The 17,134-nt window shown below is 62.2% G+C and overlaps 1 protein-coding gene across 1 annotated transcript; it reads right to left on the bottom strand.

Moving 5' to 3' along the window:
- Positions 1 to 602: 602 nt before the first annotated feature.
- On the bottom strand, positions 603 to 16,457 carry CLIP3 (CAP-Gly domain containing linker protein 3; the record flags this gene model as incomplete). The annotated part of the gene is made up of 12 exons (XM_074533923.1): positions 16,378 to 16,457; positions 15,160 to 15,317; positions 13,493 to 13,632; positions 11,868 to 11,961; positions 10,940 to 11,101; positions 9,913 to 10,031; positions 6,957 to 7,193; positions 4,071 to 4,204; positions 3,282 to 3,406; positions 2,023 to 2,151; positions 1,164 to 1,357; positions 603 to 666 (listed from the first exon to the last, which is right to left on the bottom strand). Coding segments are annotated over exons 2-12 (1,549 nt in total), but the record flags the coding sequence as incomplete, so codon positions are not given.
- Positions 16,458 to 17,134: the final 677 nt, after the last annotated feature.

Here is a 17,134-nt window from a genome sequence, read left to right as displayed (position 1 = left end):
TGCTGTGACACTGCGGGGACACCGGGGGGACATGGGGACATGGGGGACATTGGGGTGACATGGGGACATGGGGTGGACATGGGGACACGGGGACATGGGGGGACATGGGGGACAGAGGGGACATGGGGGAACATGGGACATGGGGGGACATGGGGGGCAGAGGGGACATGGGGACATGGGGACAGAGGGACATGGGGGGGACAAGGGGGACCCAAGGGGACACAGAAGGACATGAGAGGGACACGGTTACATCACTGTTAACAGCCAATCAGCAGTGCCAACCCTGCCCCGCCCACCTGTCAGTCAGTGTCTTGCCCACCCACCTGTCAATCACTGCCTTGCCCACCCACCCGCCATTGTCACACCCATCTGTCAATCACCACCCTGCCCCACCCACCCGCCCACCACTGCCCCACCCACCTGTCAATCACTGCCCCACCCATCTGTCATTGTTGCACCCATCTGTCAATCACTGCCTTGCCCCACCCACCTGTCAATCACTGTCTCACCCCATCCTGCCCATCTGTCACTGCCCTGCCCTGCCACATCCACCTGTCATTGTCCCACCCACCTGTCAATCACTGCCAAGCCCCGCCCCTCACCTGTGACAGGCTGTGCCTTCTTTTCATTGGTGCCATCTCCGGGCTCCTCCTTGGGACCCCGACCCTGGGGGGGACATGGGGACAGCGTGTCACAACAGTGTCACCTCAGTGTCACCTGTGACCCCTCTGTGACCTCCCTGTGACCCCTGAGGCCCCCTCTGTCCCCTGTGACCCCCCTTGACCTCACTGTCCCCCCCCATTCGTGTCTCTCCTGTGTCCCCTCATGTCCCCTCCATGTCCCCATGTCCCCCCCACATGTCCCCATGTCCCCAATGTCCGCTGTGTCCCCCTGTCCCCCCCATGTCCCTGTGTCCCCACCACGTCCCTGTGTCCCTCTGTTCCCTGTGTCCCCACCATGTCCCCCCATGTCCCCCCAATGTCCCCACGTTCCTATGTCCATCATTGTCCCCTATGTCCCCACCCTGTCCCCGCCATGTCCCTCCCTGTCCCCTGGTGTCGCGCCACATCCCTGTGTCCCCCATTCTCCCCTGTGTCCCCCATGTCCCCCCATCCTTCAATGTCCCCTTGTCCTCCATGTCCCCCATGTCCCTGTGTCCCCGCCATGTCCCTGTGTCCCCCCTCGTCCCCATTGATGTCCCCAATGTCCCCGAGGTGTCCCCTCCCCCAGTACCTCTGCACGCGGGAGGGGGGTGCGAAGACGCCATGTTTGGGGGGGCAGGTGAAGTAGCGCACCCCGAAAACGGAGCCGTCGTGTTTGCCCCCGGCCGAGTCCAGCTCCACCCCGAACCAGTACCCTGGGGACATTGGGGACATCGTTGGGGACACTGGGGACATTGGGGACATTGGGGACATTGGGGATATCGGAGACATTGGGGGGATTGGGGACATTGGGGACATTGGGGGCAGTGGGGACATTGGGGGCACTGGGGGGACATTGGGGGCATTGGGGGCATTGGGGACACTGGGGGCAGTGGGGACATTGGGGGCATTGGGGACATTGGGGACATTGGGGGCATTGGGGACTTTGGGGGCATTGGGGGGACATTGGGGGCATTGGGGATATTGGGGACGTTGGGGGGGACATTGGGGCAGTGGGGACATTGGGGACATTGGGGGCAGTGGGGACATTGGGGGGATCCCAACCCATGGGGGTCCCAAGGGGGTCTCAGAGGGTCTCAACCTGGAGTGGGGGTCCCATTCTGGAGAGGGGTCTCAGTCTGGGGAGAGGTCCCATTGTGGGGAGGGGTCCCTCCCTGGGTTGGGGTCCCATTTAGGGGAAAGGGTCCCACAGTGGGGAGGGGGTCCCATTGTGGGGAGGAGTCTCAATCAGCGTAGGTTCCCATTGTGGGGAGGGCTCCCATTTAGGGCAGGGGTCCCATTGTGGGGAGGGGTCCCATTTAGGGGATGGTTCCCATTTAGGGCAGGGCTCCCATTTAGGGGAGGGGTCTCAGTGTCTCACCGGGGGCGAAGTCAGTCCTGCCGTAGAACCGGGCCCGGCCCTGGCGCTGCCCGGCCACCAGCACCGCGTCCCCCGGGGCCACGCGCCGCCCCTCGCGGTCCAGCCACGCCCCCGCGCGCTTCCGGGACCCTGGGGGCGGGGTTTCAATGACCACACCCACCATGACCACGCCCACCCCAGCCACACCCTTCCCAGACCCACCAATCACAGCTATACCCATTATAAGCACACCCAGGCCACACCCCTGCGCGCTTCCGGGACCCTGGGGGCGGGGGCCTCAGTGACCACACCCACCCTGACCACGCCCACCCCAGCTATGCCCTTCCCAGACCCACCAATCCCAGCTACAACCGTTATAACCACACCCAGCCACGCCCCCCGCACGCTTCCGGTACTCTGGGGGCGGGGGCATCGGTGACCACACCCACCCCGGACACGCCCATCACTGCCACACCCTGCCACACCCATCCTTTGGAGGAATTGGGGGGAGTTCAGGGGGGTCCCCTCAATTTTGGGGTGCCTTGTGAATTTGGGTGGGGGGTTCTCCTTGATTTTAGGGACCCTCCTCAATTTTGGGGGGTCCCATGAATTTTGTGGGGGTCCCCAGTATTTTGGGGAGGGGGATCCCTTGTATTTTGATGGGGTCTCCTGTATGTTGGGAGAGGTCTCCTGTATTTTGGGCGGAGTCCCCTTAATTTTGGGGGCTCCCCTGTATTTTGGGAGGGGTCCCAGTGGATTTTGGGAGATCCTCTCAATTTTGGGGGCGCACCGTGAATTTTGGGGGGGCTCCCAGTATTTTGGGGGCACCCTTGTATTTGGCGGGGTATTTTGGAAGGAGTCCCATGAATTTTGGGGGGGTTCACGGATTCCCCTGCATTTGGGGGGGTCCTCATGAATTCTGGGGGCTCCCCTGTATTTTGGGGAGGGGGGCGGTCCCTGTATTTTGGAGGTCTCTCGATTTTGGGGGTTCCCCTGTATTTTGGGGTGGATTTTGGGGGGGGGTCCCATTAATTTCGGGGAGCTCCCCTTCATTTTGGGGCATCCCTTGTATTTTGGGGTGGTCCCACAAATTACGGGGACCTCCCCTCTATTTTGAGGGGGGTCCCCAGTATTTTGGGGGGGGGGGGTCCTCTGTATTTTGGGGGGCTTCCCTGTATTTTGGGGGAGTTCCCAGTGTATTTTGGGGGTTCCCCTGTATTTTTTGGGGGGGATTTTGGGGTGGGGTCCCCATTATTTTGGGGGAGGGGGTGTCCCCGTACCTCTCTTGTCCTTGCGGGGTTTGTGGGGGGCTCGGGCCGGGGGTCCCGGGGGGCTCGGGGGGGGCGACGGCGCCGGGGGCTGCTCCTCGGCCTTGGAGATCTTGGACACCGAGGCGAAGACCCCTGCACCAGTATAGACCAGTATGGACCAGTATAAACCAGTATGGACCAGTATAAACCAGTATAAACTGCTACAGACTAGTATAAACCAGTATAAACCAGTATAAACTGGTATGGACCAGTACGGACCAGTATAAACCAGTATAAACCAGTTTGGACCACTATAAACTGGTATGGACCAGTATAAACCAGTTTGGACCAGTATAAACCAGTATAAATGAGTATGGACCAGTATAAACCAGTATAAACCAGTTTGGACCAGTATAAACCAGTATAAACCAGTATGGACCAGTATAAACCGGTATGGACCAGTATGAACCAGTACAGACCAGTATAAACCAGTATAAACCAGTCCAGGGTGTCCTGGGGGTCCTGGGGGTCCCAGAGGGGTCCCAGGGGGGCCCCAGGGGTCCCAGGGGGGTCCCAGGGGAGTCCTGAGTGTCCCAGGGGATCTTGGGGGACCCAGGGGGTCTCAGGGTGGTCCTGAGGGGTCCTGGGGGTCCTGGGGGGTCCCGAGGGGTCCTGGGAATGCCGAGGGGGTCCCAGGGGGTCCCAGGGTGGTCCCGAGGGTCTCAAGGGGTCTCAGGGGATCCTGAGGGTCTGAGGGGTCCAGGGGGGTCTCAGAGTGGTCCCGGGGGTCTCAGGAGGGTCCCGGGGGTCCCGTACCGGTTTTTGGGGGGGCAGATGAAGTAGCGGACCCCCCCCACGCTGCCGTCGTTCTTCCCCTCGGGCTCGTCCAGCTCCACGCCGGCCCACTGCCCGCTGGCGAAGGCCGTGGTGCCGCAGAACCGGAGCGTGCCCACCTGGGGACATGGGGGGACACCTGAGCCCCAAAAACCGCACCCCAAAATACCCAAAATACCCTAAAATACCCCCAAAAAAATCCCATCCTAAAAAAACCCCAAATCCTAATCCTAAATCCTACTGGGAATTCAAACACAGGCCGTGGTGCCGCAGAACCTGAGCATGCCCACCTGGGGATGGGGGGACACACCTGAGTGATACCTGAACCCCAAAAACAGCACCCCAAATGTCCCAAAAATTCCAAAAATACCCCACAACCCCCCAAAAAATCCCGATCGCAAAAAACCCCAATATTACCAAAAAATCCTAATCCTAAATGCAAACACAGGCCGTGGTGCCGCAGAACCTGAGCGTGCCCACCTGGGGATGGGGACACACCTGGGTGACACCTGAACCCCAAAAACAGCACCCCAAATATCCCAAAAAATACCCAAAATACCCCAAAAAATCCCATCCTAAAAAAACCCCAAATCCTCCAAAAAATCCTAAAACTAAATGCAAACACAGGCCGTGGTGCCGCAGAACCTGAGCGTGCCCACCTGGGGACACGGGGACACTGCTTTGGGGTGACACAGGTGTGGCACAGGTGACATTGGGGTGACACAGATGTGGCACAGGTGACATTGGGGTGACATGGGTGTCTCACCTTGCCTCACCTCGTCCTCCAGGTACAGCAGCAGGACATGACACAGGTGACCCAGGGTGACACAGGTAGTGACACAGGTGACATTGGGGTGACACAGGGTGACACAGGTGACATTGGGGTGACACAGGTGACATTGCGGTGACACAGGGGGTGTATTAGGACGACATGGGTGGCATTGGGGTGACACGGGTAGTGACACAGGTGACATTGGGGTGACACAGGGTGACACAGGTGACATTAGGACGATATGGGTGACATTGGGATGACACAGGTAGTGACACAGGTGACATTGGGGTGACACGGGTAGTGACACAGGTGACATTAGGGTGACAAAGGTGACATTGAGGTGACACGCGGTGACACAGGGGGTGTATTAGGACGACATGGGTGGCATTGGGGTGACACGGGTAGTGACACAGGTGACATTGGGGTGACATAGGGTGACACAGGTGACATTAGGACGATATGGGTGACATTGGGGTGACACAGGGGGTGTTTGAGGATGGCCTGGGTAGATCTGAGGTGACACAGGGTGGTTTTGGGGTGACATGGAGGATGACATGGGGTGGGCTTGAGGTGACATGGGACAGGTTTGGGGTGACATGGGGCAGGTTTATGGTCACACAGGTGACACAGATGACATTGGGGTGACACAGTGACACACCTTGCCGTTGTCCAGGCGCACCCTGTCCCCCAGCTGCAGCCCCAGGCACAGCAGCATCAGGGTCCCCGGCAGGTTGTCGTGGTTGGGCAGGGTGACGGGCGGCAGGTGTGGGGTGACATGGATGGGTTTAGGGTGATATGGGATGGGTTTAGGGTGACACAGGGGTGACACAGGTGACATAGTGACACACCTTGCCATTGTCCAGGCGCACCCTGTCCCCCAGCTGCAGCCCCAGGCACAGCAGCATCAGCGTCCCCGGCAGGTTGTCGTAGTTGGGCAGGGTGACACGGGGCAGGTTTGTGGTCACACAGGTGACATTGCAGTGACACAGGTGACATTGGGGTGACATTGGGGTGACACTCTCACCTTGCCGTTGTCCAGGCGCACCCTGTCCCCCAGCTGCAGCCCCAGGCACAGCAGCATCAGGGTCCTGGGCAGGTTGTCGTAGTTGGGCAGGGTGACACGGGGCAGGTGTGGGGTGACATGGGATGGGTTTAGGGTGACACAGGGGTGACACAGGTGACACAGGTGACACAGTGACACACCTTGCCGTTGTCCAGGCGCACCCTGTCCCCCAGCTGCAGCCCCAGGCACAGCAGCATCAGTGTCCCGGGCAGGTTGTCGTAGTTGGGCAGGGTGACACGGGGCAGGTGTGGAGTGACATGGGATGGGTTTAGGGTGACACAGGGGTGACACAGGTGACACAGGTGACACAGTGACACACCTTGCCGTTGTCCAGGCGCACCCTGTCCCCCAGCTGCAGCCCCAGGCACAGCAGCATCAGTGTCCCGGGCAGGTTGTCGTAGTTGGGCAGGGTGACACGGGGCAGGTGTGGAGTGACATGGGATGGGTTTAGGGTGACACATGTCACACATGTGACATTGGGGTGACACAGTGACACACCTTGCCGTTGTCCAGGCGCACCCTGTCTCCCAGCTGCAGCCCCAGGCACAGCAGCATCAGCGTCCCGGGCAGGTTGTCGTAGTTGGGCAGGGTGACGCGCGGCAGGTGTGGGGTGACATGGGATGGGTTTAGGGTGACACAGGGGTGACACAGGTGACACAGGTGACACTCTCACCTTGCCGTTGTCCAGGCGCACCCTGTCCCCCAGCTGCAGCCCCAGGCACAGCAGCATGAGGGTGCCCGGCAGGTTGTCGTAGTTGGGCAGGGTGACGCGGGGCAGGTGTGGGGTGACATGGGGCAGGTTTATGGTCACACAGGTGACACAGATGACACAGGTGACATTGGGGTGACACAGTGACACACCTTGCCATTATCCAGGCGCACCCTGTCCCCCAGCTGCAGCCCCAGGCACAGCAGCATCAGTGTCCCGGGCAGGTTGTCGTAGTTGGGCAGGGTGACGCGCGGCAGGTGTGGGGTTACACAGGGTGACACAGGTGACATTGGGGTGACACGGGTGACATTGGGGTGACACTCTCACCTTGCCGTTGTCCAGGCGCACCCTGTCCCCCAGCTGCAGCCCCAGGCACAGCAGCATCAGGGTGCCCGGCAGGTTGTCGTAGTTGGGCAGGGTGACGCGGGGCAGGCTGCAGCTCAGCGGCACCGCGTCCAGCAGCAGCCGCCGCAGCTCCCGCGCCGCCTCGGCCGCCTCGGCCCGGTCCAGCGCCATGTCCGTGGGGTCCGGCACCACCTCGGCCGCCACCTGGCCCTTGCTGTTCTGTGGGGGCAACGGGGGGCATCCCTGAGGTGGCCACGGGGGGATACAGGTGGCCACAGGTGGCCCTTGGTGGCCTCAGGTGGCCCCGTGGCTCCCCAGAGGAGCCTAAAGATGTTTTGGGTTCTTGGAGGTTTTGGTGGCACCAAAACTGCTCAGAAACTCCCCTGTGTCCACAGGACCCCTCAGAAACTCCCACTGTGTCCCCAAGACCCCCCAAACCATTCAGGGCTCCCTCATTTGGTGGCCACAGGTGGCCCTTGGTGGCCTCAGGTGGCCCTGTGGCTCCTCAGAAGAACCCAAGGGTGTTTCGGGTCTCCAGAGGTTTTGGTGGCACCAAAATCATTCAGGAACCCCTCCTGTGTCCCCAGGACCCCCAAACCATTCAGGACCCCCCCATTCGGTGGCCACAGGTGGCCCTTGGTGGCCTCAGGTGGCCCTGTGGCTCCCCAGAGGAGCCCAAAGATGTTTTGGGTTCTTGGAGGTTTTGGTGGCACCAAAACTGCTCAGAAACCTCTCTGTGTGTCCCCAGGACCCCTCAGAAACTCCCACTGTGTCCCCAAGACCCCCCAAACCATTCAGGACCCCCTCATTTGGTGGCCACAGGTGACCCTTGGTGGCCTCAGGTGGCCCCGTGGATCCCCAGAGGAACCCAAGAGTGTTCTGGGTCTCCCGAGGTTTTGGTGGCACCAAAACTGCTCAGGAACCCCCAGTGTGTCCTCAGGATCCCCAAACCATTCAGGACCCCCAAATCCCATGGCCACAGGAGACCTCAGGTGGCCCCGTGGCTCCTCAGAGGAACCCAAGGGTGTTTCGGGTCTCCAGAGGTTTTGGTGGCACCAAAATCATTCAGGAACCCCTCCTGTGTCCTCAGGATCCCCAAACCCACTCAGGACCCCCAAATCCCATGGCCCTTGGTGGCCTCAGGTGGCTCTTGGTGGCCTCAGGTGGCCCCATGGCTCCCCAGAGGAACCCAAGGGTGTTTTGGGTTCTTGGAGGTTTTGGTGGCACCAAAATCTCTGATCACCCCCAAATCCCCCCAAATTCCTGATCGCCCCCAAATTCCTGATCACTCTCAAATCCCCAAATCCCCTCAAATCCCCCCCAAATCCTGATCCATCCCAAATCCCAAATCCCCCCAAATTCCTGACCGCCCCCAAATCCCTGAGCCCCCCAAATCCCCCAAAATTCCTCATCATCCCCAAATCCCAAAAATTTCCTGATCACTCCCAAATCCCCAAAAATTCCTGATCACCCCCAAATCCCCAAGACCTCCAAATCCCCGAGCCCCCCAAATCCTCGATCACCCCCAAATCCTCGATCACCCCCAAATCCCCAAATCCCCCCAATTTCCCCCCAAACCTCCGAACCCCCCGTAGCCCCCTGACCCAAATTAAGCCCCCCAAAATCCCTCCATACCCTGAGGACGGGACGGCGCCGTGCTCCAGCAGGCAGTGCACTGCCCTCAACCCAAAATCCCCAAAATCCCAAAATTCGCCCAAATCCCCCCAATTTTCCCCCAAATCCCTGAGCCCCCCTGAAGCCCCCCGACCCAAATTGAGCCCCCAGACCCCTCGGTACCCTGAGGGCGGGGTCGGCGCCGTGCTCCAGCAGGCAGCGCACCGCCCCCAACCCAAAATCCCCAAAATCCCCTAAATCCCCCCAATTTCCCCCCAAACCCCCGAACCCCTCCGAAGCCCCCCGACCCAAATTGAGCCCCCAGACCCCCCAAAATCCCTCCATAACCTGAGGACGGGGTCGGCGCCGTGCTCCAGCAGGCAGCGCACCGCCCCCAGCCCCAAATCCCCCAAAATTCCCAAATCCCCCCAATTTCCCCCCAAATCCCCGAACCCCTCCAAAGCCTCCCGACCCAAATTGAGCCCCCCGACCCAAATTGAGCCCCCAGACCCCTCGGTACCCTGAGGGCGGGGTCAGCACCATGCTCCAGCAGGCAGTGCACCGCCCGCAGCCCCCAAATCCCCAAATTCCCCCAAATCCCCCCAATTTCCCCCCAAACCTCCGAACCCCCCGAAGCCCCCCGACCCAAATTGAGCCCCCAGACCCCCCAAAATCCCTCCATAACCTGAGGGCGGGGTCGGCGCCGTGCTCCAGCAGGCAGTGCACCGCCCCCAACCCAAAATCCCCAAAATCCCAAAATTCGCCCAAATCCCCCCAATTTCCCCCCAAATCCCCAAACCCCTCCGAAGCCCCCCGACCCAAATTGAGCCCCCAGACCCCTCGGTACCCTGAGGGCGGGGTCGGCGCCGTGCTCCAGCAGGCAGCGCACCGCCCCCAACCCAAAATCACAAAATTCGCCCAAATCTCCCCTATTTCCCCCCAAACCCCCGAACCCCTCCGAAGCCCCCCGACCCAAATTGAACCCCCAGACCCCTCGGTACCCTGAGGGCGGGGTCGGCGCCGTGCTCCAGCAGGCAGCGCACCGCCCCCAGCCCCAAATCCCCCAAAATTCCCAAATCCCCCCAATTTCCCCCCAAACCCCCGAACCCCTCCGAAGCCCCCCGACCCAAACTGAGCCCCCAGACCCCTCGGTACCCTGAGGGCGGGGTCGGCGCCGTGCTCCAGCAGGAACGCACCGCCCCCAGCCCCAAATCCCCAAAATCTCCCCAAACTCCAAATCCCCCCAAATCCCCGAACCCCTCCGAAGCCCCCCGACCCAAATTGAGCCCCCAGACCCAAATTGAGCCCCCAGACCCCTCGGTACCCTGAGGGCGGGGTCGGCGCCGTGCTCCAGCAGGCAGCGCACCGCCCCCAGGCACAGGTTGGAGGCCGCGATGTGCAGCGCCGTGCCGTGGCTGAAATCGCTGCAGGTCGAGTGAAGAACTGCGGGAAATTTGGGGGAGAAGGTGGGGAAACTGAGGCACGGGGGACCCCAAAAACCGCGGGAGGGGTTGGAGATGGAGGAGGGATCCTAAAAAGCAACGGGGACCCCAAAAATCCCGGGGGAAATCGAGGCACGGCAAGGGGGGAAACTTCAAAAGCACCGAAATCAGAGGGGGAAACTGAGGCACGGGACACGGGGGGGACCCCAAAATCACCAAATGTGGGGGGAAACTGAGGCACGGGGAACCCCAAAAACCGGGGGAGGGGTTGGAGATGGAGGGGGGATCCTAAAAAGCAACGGGGACCCCAAAAACCGCGGAGGAAATTGAGGCATGGGGCATGGGGGGACCCCAAAACCACAAAAAGCAGGAGGGAAACTGAGGCACGGGGGGGACCCCAAAAACAACAGACCTGGAGCAGGGTTGGGATGAACTTGGTGGGGGGGTCCCCAGCCCTCAGTGAGGGTTTGGGTGTGTCCCTGTTGCTATGGGGGTTCAGTTTGGATTTTGGGGGTGCCAATCCCGATTTTGGGGGTTCAGTTTGGATTTTGGGGTGCTCTCCCCTCACCTCGGGGTGCCGCCGCCCTCAGCAGGGTGCGGATCAGCTCGGGCACGTCGAAGTGAGGGGGTCCCTGAGCCTCACTGGGATTTGGGGGTGCCATTCTCAATCTGGGGGTGCCAATCCCGATTTTTGGGGTGCCAATCCCGATTTTGGGGTTCATTCCCGATTTTGGGGTGCCCCCCTCACCTCGGGGTGCCGCCGCCCGCAGCAGGGTGCGGATCAGCTCGGGCACGTCGAAGTGAGGGGGTCCCTGAGCCTCACTGGGATTTTGGGGTGTCATTCGGGGTTTTGGGGTGCCAATCCCGATTTTTGGGGTGCCAGTCCCGATTTTGGGGTGCCCCCCTCACCTCGGGGTGCCGCCGCCCGCAGCAGGGTGCGGATCAGCTCGGGCACGTCGAAGTACGCCGCGTAGTGCAGCGCGTTCATGTGCGTCCAGCGGCTGCGCAAACCCGCATCCCCCCCCAGGGCCAGCAGCCGCTGGGACAGACGGACGGCGGCCGCGGGGTCACCTGGGGACAGACGGACATTGGGGGCACTGGGGGGATTGGGGGGGACTGGGGGGAATCGGGACATTGGGGACATTGGGGGGATTGGGGGCACTGGGGGGATTGGGGGCACTGGGGGGAATGGGGACATTGGGGACATTGGGAACACTGGGGGGATTGGGGACATCAGGGACATTGGGGACACCCTTCTGGGACAGACGGACGAGGGGTCACCTGGGGACAGACGGACATTGGGGACACTGGGGGGATTGGGGGCACTGGGGGGAATGGGGACATTGGGGACACTTGGGGACACCCTTCTGGGACAGACAGACGGCGGCCGCGGGGTCACCTGGGGACAGACAGACATTGCGGACATTTGGGGACATTGGGGACATTGGGGACATTGGGGCCATGGATGGACAAGGGACACCACGCCCGGACAAATGGACATTGGGAACGTGGGAAGGGACAGGGACAGAGAAACCCCAGTGGGACAGACGGACATTGGGGACACCCTGCTCGGACAGATGGACAACGGCCTTGGGGTCACATGGAGGGACCCATGGGGACATTGGGGACACCTTGGGGACACTGTGGTGACCCTGTCCCTGTCACCCACCCATGCTGTGGACGGACATCTGGGGTTACAGAGAGCCAGGACAGACGGACACTGGGGACACTGGGGACATTGGGGACATTGGGGACATTGGGGACACTGGGGACATTGGGGACACCCTGGGGACATTGGGGACACGGTGGTGGCCCTGTCCCCGTCCCCGTGACGCACCCACGCCGTGCGCGCCGGCCTTGCAGGCGTAGTGCAGCAGGGTCATGTCCGTCAGTCCGTCCCTGTCGTCCACGTGGCACCCGCGGCGCAGGATCTGCGGGGACACCGGGACGTCACAGTGTCACCGGTGCCACCAATGTCACCAGTGCCACCAATGTCACCAGTGCCACCCCAGGGACATGGGGACACCAGGGACACCGGGGACGTCACAGTGCCACCAATGCCACCAATGTCACCAGTGCCACCAATGTCACCAATGCCACCCCAGGGACATGGGGACACCAGGGACACCGGGGATGTCACAGTGCCACCGGTGCCACCAATGCCACCGGTGCCACCCCAGGGACATGGGGATGTCACAGTGTCACACCAGGGACAACCCAGGGACATGGGGACACCAGGGACACTGGGATGTCACAGTGTCATCGGTGCCACCAATGCCACTGGTGCCACCCCAGGGACATGGGGACACCAGGGACACCGGGGATGTCACAGTGCCACCAATGTCACCAGTGCCACCAGTGCCACCCCAGGGACATGAGGACACCAGTGCCACCAATGTCACCAGTGCCACCCCAGGGACGTGGGGACACCAGGGACACCGGGACATCACAGTGCCACCAGTGTCACCAATGTCACCAGTGCCACCCCAGGGACACGGGGATGTCACAGTGTCACCGGTGCTACCAATGTCACCAGTGCCACCCCAGAGACATGAGGACACCAGTGCCACCAATGTCACCAGTGCCACCCCAGGGACGTGGGGACACCAGGGACACCGGGGCGTCACAGTGTCACCAGTGCCACACCAGGGACACCGGGGCGTCACAGTGTCACCAGTGCCACCAATGTCACCAGTGCCACCCCAGGGACATGGGGATGTCACAGTGTCACCAGTGCCACCAACGTCACCAGTGCCACCCCAGGGACGTGGGGACACCAGGGACACCGGGGCGTCACAGTGTCACCAGTGCCACACCAGGGACACCGGGACGTCAGTGTCACCAGTGCCACCAATGTCACCAGTGCCACCCCAGGGACACCAGGATGTCACAGTGCCATCGGTGCCACCAATGTCACCAGTGCCACCCCAGGGACATGGGGACATCACAGTGTCACACCAGTGCCACCAGGGACACCCCAGGGACACAGGGACATCCCAGGGACAACCCAGGGACACAGGGACATCTATCAGGACCCCCCAAACCCCCTGAGAACCCCCCAGACCCCCGTTTTGCCCCCCGTTTCCCACCTCGTTGCCGATGACGTCCACGCCGTGCTACATCCTGGCTCACAATGGCGAAGAGCTGCGGCCCCCAGACCCCTCAGAATCCCCTCAAACCCCCTCAGGACCCCCCCAAACTCCTCTAGGATCACCCCAGGACCTCCAAGGACCCCCCAAACCCCCTCAGGACTCCCCGACCCCCGTTTTGCCCCCTGTTTCCCACCTCGTTGCCGATGATGTCCACGCTGTGCTGCACCTGCGGCACCCACTGGCGCAGGATGGCGAAGAGTTGTGGCCCCCAGACCCCTCATGACCCCTCAAAACCACCCAAACTCCCTCATAACCTCCTTTAGGACCCCCTCAGGACCCCCCGACCCCCGTTTTGCCCCCCGTTTCCCACCTCGTTGCCGATGATGTCCACGCTGTGCTGCACCTGCGGCACCCACTGGCGCAGGATGGCGAAGAGCTGCGGCACCGTCGTGCGCGGGTCCAGCAGGATCTCCCGGCACGCCGCGTCGTTGGGGTCGAAAAAGGTGAAAGCTGGGGGGCAAAAAACGGGGGGGACACCGGGGACAGCGGGTGGGGACACCCCGAAATCGTCAGAGTCAAAATAATGGGGAAATAACCCGCCCCAGGGTATTTTGGGGCATTTTTGGGGGGTCTCCATGGGGTTATCTGTGACCTGGGGGGGGTCTCTGTGACCTGGGGGGTCGTTGTCACCTGGGGGTGGACATGGGAGGGACACGGGGGACACTGGGGGACGGCACCCCGAAATCGTCAGACATGAAATAATGGGGAAAGAACCCACCCCAGAGACATTTTGGGCAGTTTTTGGGGGTCTCCATGGGGTTATCTGTGACCTGGGGGGGTCTCTGTGAGCTGGGGTGTCGTTGTCACCTGGGGGGGGACACGGGGGACACCGGGGGACCGCACCCCGAAATCGTCAGACATGAAATAATGGGGAAAGAACCCACCCCAGAGACATTTTGGGCAGTTTTGGGGGGTCTCCATGGGGCTATCTGTGACCTGGGGGGGTCTCAGTGGCCTGGGGGGTCCCTTTTCTGGGGGTCGTTGTCACTTGGGGTATACACGGGGGACACCGGGGGGCACCCCGAAATCATCAGAGCCGAAATAATGGCGAAATAACCCGCCCCAGAGTATTTTTGGGCATTTTTGGGGGGTCTCCATGGGGGTTATCTGTGACCTGGGGGGGGTCTCTGTGACCTAGGGGGGGGGTCGTTGTCACCTGTTGGGGTCTCTTTTTGGGGGGTCCCCCATCCCCTGTGGGGGACCCCATCCCCTGTGAGGTCCCTTTTTGGGGGTCCCTTTTTGGGGGTCCTTTTTCGGGGGTCCCTTTCTGGGGGTCCCTTTTTACAGGTCCCTTTTTGGGGGGTCCCTTTTTGGGGTCCCTTTTTGGGGGCCACTTTTTGGGGGTCACATTTTGGGGCTCCCTTTTTGGATTTTCCCATCCCCTGTGAGGTCCCTTTTCGGGAGTTCCCTTTTTGGGGGTCCCTTTTTGGGAGGGTCCCTTTTTGGGAGTTCCCTTTTCGGGGGTCCCTTTTTGGGGGGGGTTCCCTTCCTGGCCATCCCATTTTGGGGTCCCTTTTTGGGAGTTCCCTTTTTGGGGGTCCCTTTTCGGGAGTTTCCTTTTTGGGGTCCCTTTTTGGGGGTCCCTTTTTGGGGGTCCCTTTTTGGGGGGTCCCTTTTTGGGAGTTCCCTTTTTGGGGGTCCCTTTTTGGGGGTCCCTTTTTGTGGGTCCCTTTTTGGGAGTTTCCTTTTTGGGGGTCCCTTTTTGGGAGGGTCCCTTTTTGGGGGTCGCTTTTTGGGAGTTTCCTTTTTGGGGGTCCCTTTTCGGGGGGTCCCTTTTTGGGGGTCCCTTTCTGGGGTCCCTTTTTGGGAGTTTCCTTTTTGGGGGTCCCTTTTTGGGGGTCCCTTTCTGGCCATCCCATTTTGGGGGTCCCTTTTTGGGAGTCCCTTTTTGAGGGGGGGTCCCTTTCTGGCCATCCCATTTCGGGGTCCCCCATGCCCTTGGGGGGCGTGTCCCGGTAATTTGGGGCGGGGTCTCACCGTAGTCCTTGGGCAGGGGCGCGGGGGCCGCGGGGTGCACCATCGGCTTCTTGCGCCGCTCCACGGCCGGGCTGGGGGGGCTCGGGGGGCTCGGGGGGTCGGGGGGCGGCGCCCCCCCCGCCGGGGGGTCCCCCCCGCGCTCCTTGGTCATGGCGAGCCTGGGGGGGGGGACACGGGGGGAGTTTGGGGGGGCTGGGACCCCCCTGTGGGGTGATGGGGGTGAGGGGGTTGGGAATGGGGAGGGGGCAACGGGAATGGGGAGGGGGTCGGGGATTGGGATTGGGACAGGGGGGTTTGGGGGGGCTGGGACCCCCCTGTGGGGTGATGGGGGTGAGGGGATTGGGAATGGGGAGGGGGCTCCGGGATACCGGGGGAAATCGGGATACTGAGACGAACCGGGATAAACGGGGGGCCTGGCTGGGGGTCCCCGGGATGGGGAAGGATCCCGGAAAATGGGGAGGGGTCCCCGGTAATGAGGAGGGGGCTGCGGGATGCTGATGAGTCCCCGAAAATGAAGAAGGGTCTCTGGGATACAGGGAGGGACCGGAATGGGGGCACCGGGATAAACGGGGGGGTCCCCGGGATGGGGAGGGGTCCCCGAAAATGGGGAAGGGTCCCTGGGATGGGGAGGGGTCCCCGGGATGCGGATGAACCCCCGAAAATGAGGAAGGGTCTCCGGGATGCAGGCGAGGATCGGGATGGGGAGGGACCGCGATGGGAAGGGGAGCACCGGGATGAACGGGGGGTCTGGCTGGGGGTCTCGGGGATGGGGAGGGGTCCCCGGGATGGACAGGGGTCCCCGAAAATGAGGAGGGGTCCCCGAGAATGGAGATGTGCCCCGAAAATGGAGAGGGGGCTCCGGGGTACCGGAGGAAATCGGGATACTGGGAGGGACCGGGATGCAGGGAGGGACCGCGATGGGGAGGGGAGCACCGGGATGAACGGGAGGTCTGGCTGGGGGTCCCCGGGGTGGGGAGGGGTCCCCGGCAATGCGGATGAGCCCCCGAAAATGGGGAGGGGTCCCCGGGATGCGCCGGTCCCGAGGCCGGGCCGGGCCCGAGGGATGCGCAGGGAGCGCGGCCGGGGATGGCGGGGCCGGGGCGGGGCGGGGCCGGGGCTGAAGCACCGGGGGACACCGGACAGACCCCCCGGGCCGGGACCGGCGCCGACCCCTCCCCAAATTCCGATATTTTCCCCCCTCCCCCCCCCCTCCGGTACCTGCGGGTCCGCGGCCGCGGGATGGGCCCGGCGCTGTGCGCATGCGCGGACAACGGGGGCGGGGGGCTAGTGAGGGGTGAGGGGGCGGGGCCTGGGCAGGGGGCGGGGCTACGGGGGGCTATGAGGGGATACAGGGGGGCTATGAGGGGATACAGGGGGGCTATAGGGGGGATATGGGGGGCTACGGGGCGGTATAGGGGATATGGGGAGGCTATAGGGGGGATATGGGGAGGTTATAGGGGGGCTTGGGGGGGATATGGAGGGTATAGGGGCTATAGGGGGTTGTGGGGGGGATGTGGGGGTATAGGGGGGCTGTGGGGGGGATATGGGTGCTATAGGGGGGATATGGGTGCAATGGAGGGGCTATAGGGGGGATATGGGGGGCGATGAGCTGGTGTAGGGGGAATGAGGGCTGTGGGGAATATGGAGGGAAGTGCGAGCCATGGGGAATATGGGGGCTATGGGGTCTATAGGAGCTATAGGGCCTGTGGGGGCTATGGGGGCTATAGAGGGGATGGGGAATATGGGGCCTGTGGGGGCTGTGGGGGACATGGGGGATATGGGGGATGTGGGGTCTATAGGGGTTATGGGGTCTATAGGGGCTATAGGGCCTGTGGGGGTTACAGGGTCTATAGGGGGTGGGGGGAATAGGGGGCCTATGGGGTCTATAGGGGTTATGGGGGCTGTAGGAGCTATAGGGCCTGTGGGGGCTATGGGGGCTATGGGGAATGTGGGGTCTATAGGGCCTATGGGGGCT

Source organism: Zonotrichia albicollis, unplaced genomic scaffold, assembly GCF_047830755.1.
Source record: "Zonotrichia albicollis isolate bZonAlb1 unplaced genomic scaffold, bZonAlb1.hap1 Scaffold_170, whole genome shotgun sequence".
Taxonomy (NCBI): Eukaryota; Metazoa; Chordata; class Aves; order Passeriformes; family Passerellidae; genus Zonotrichia; species Zonotrichia albicollis.
The sequence above is the reverse complement of the archived record's forward strand: the minus strand, read 5'-3'. Positions and strand labels throughout refer to the sequence as shown.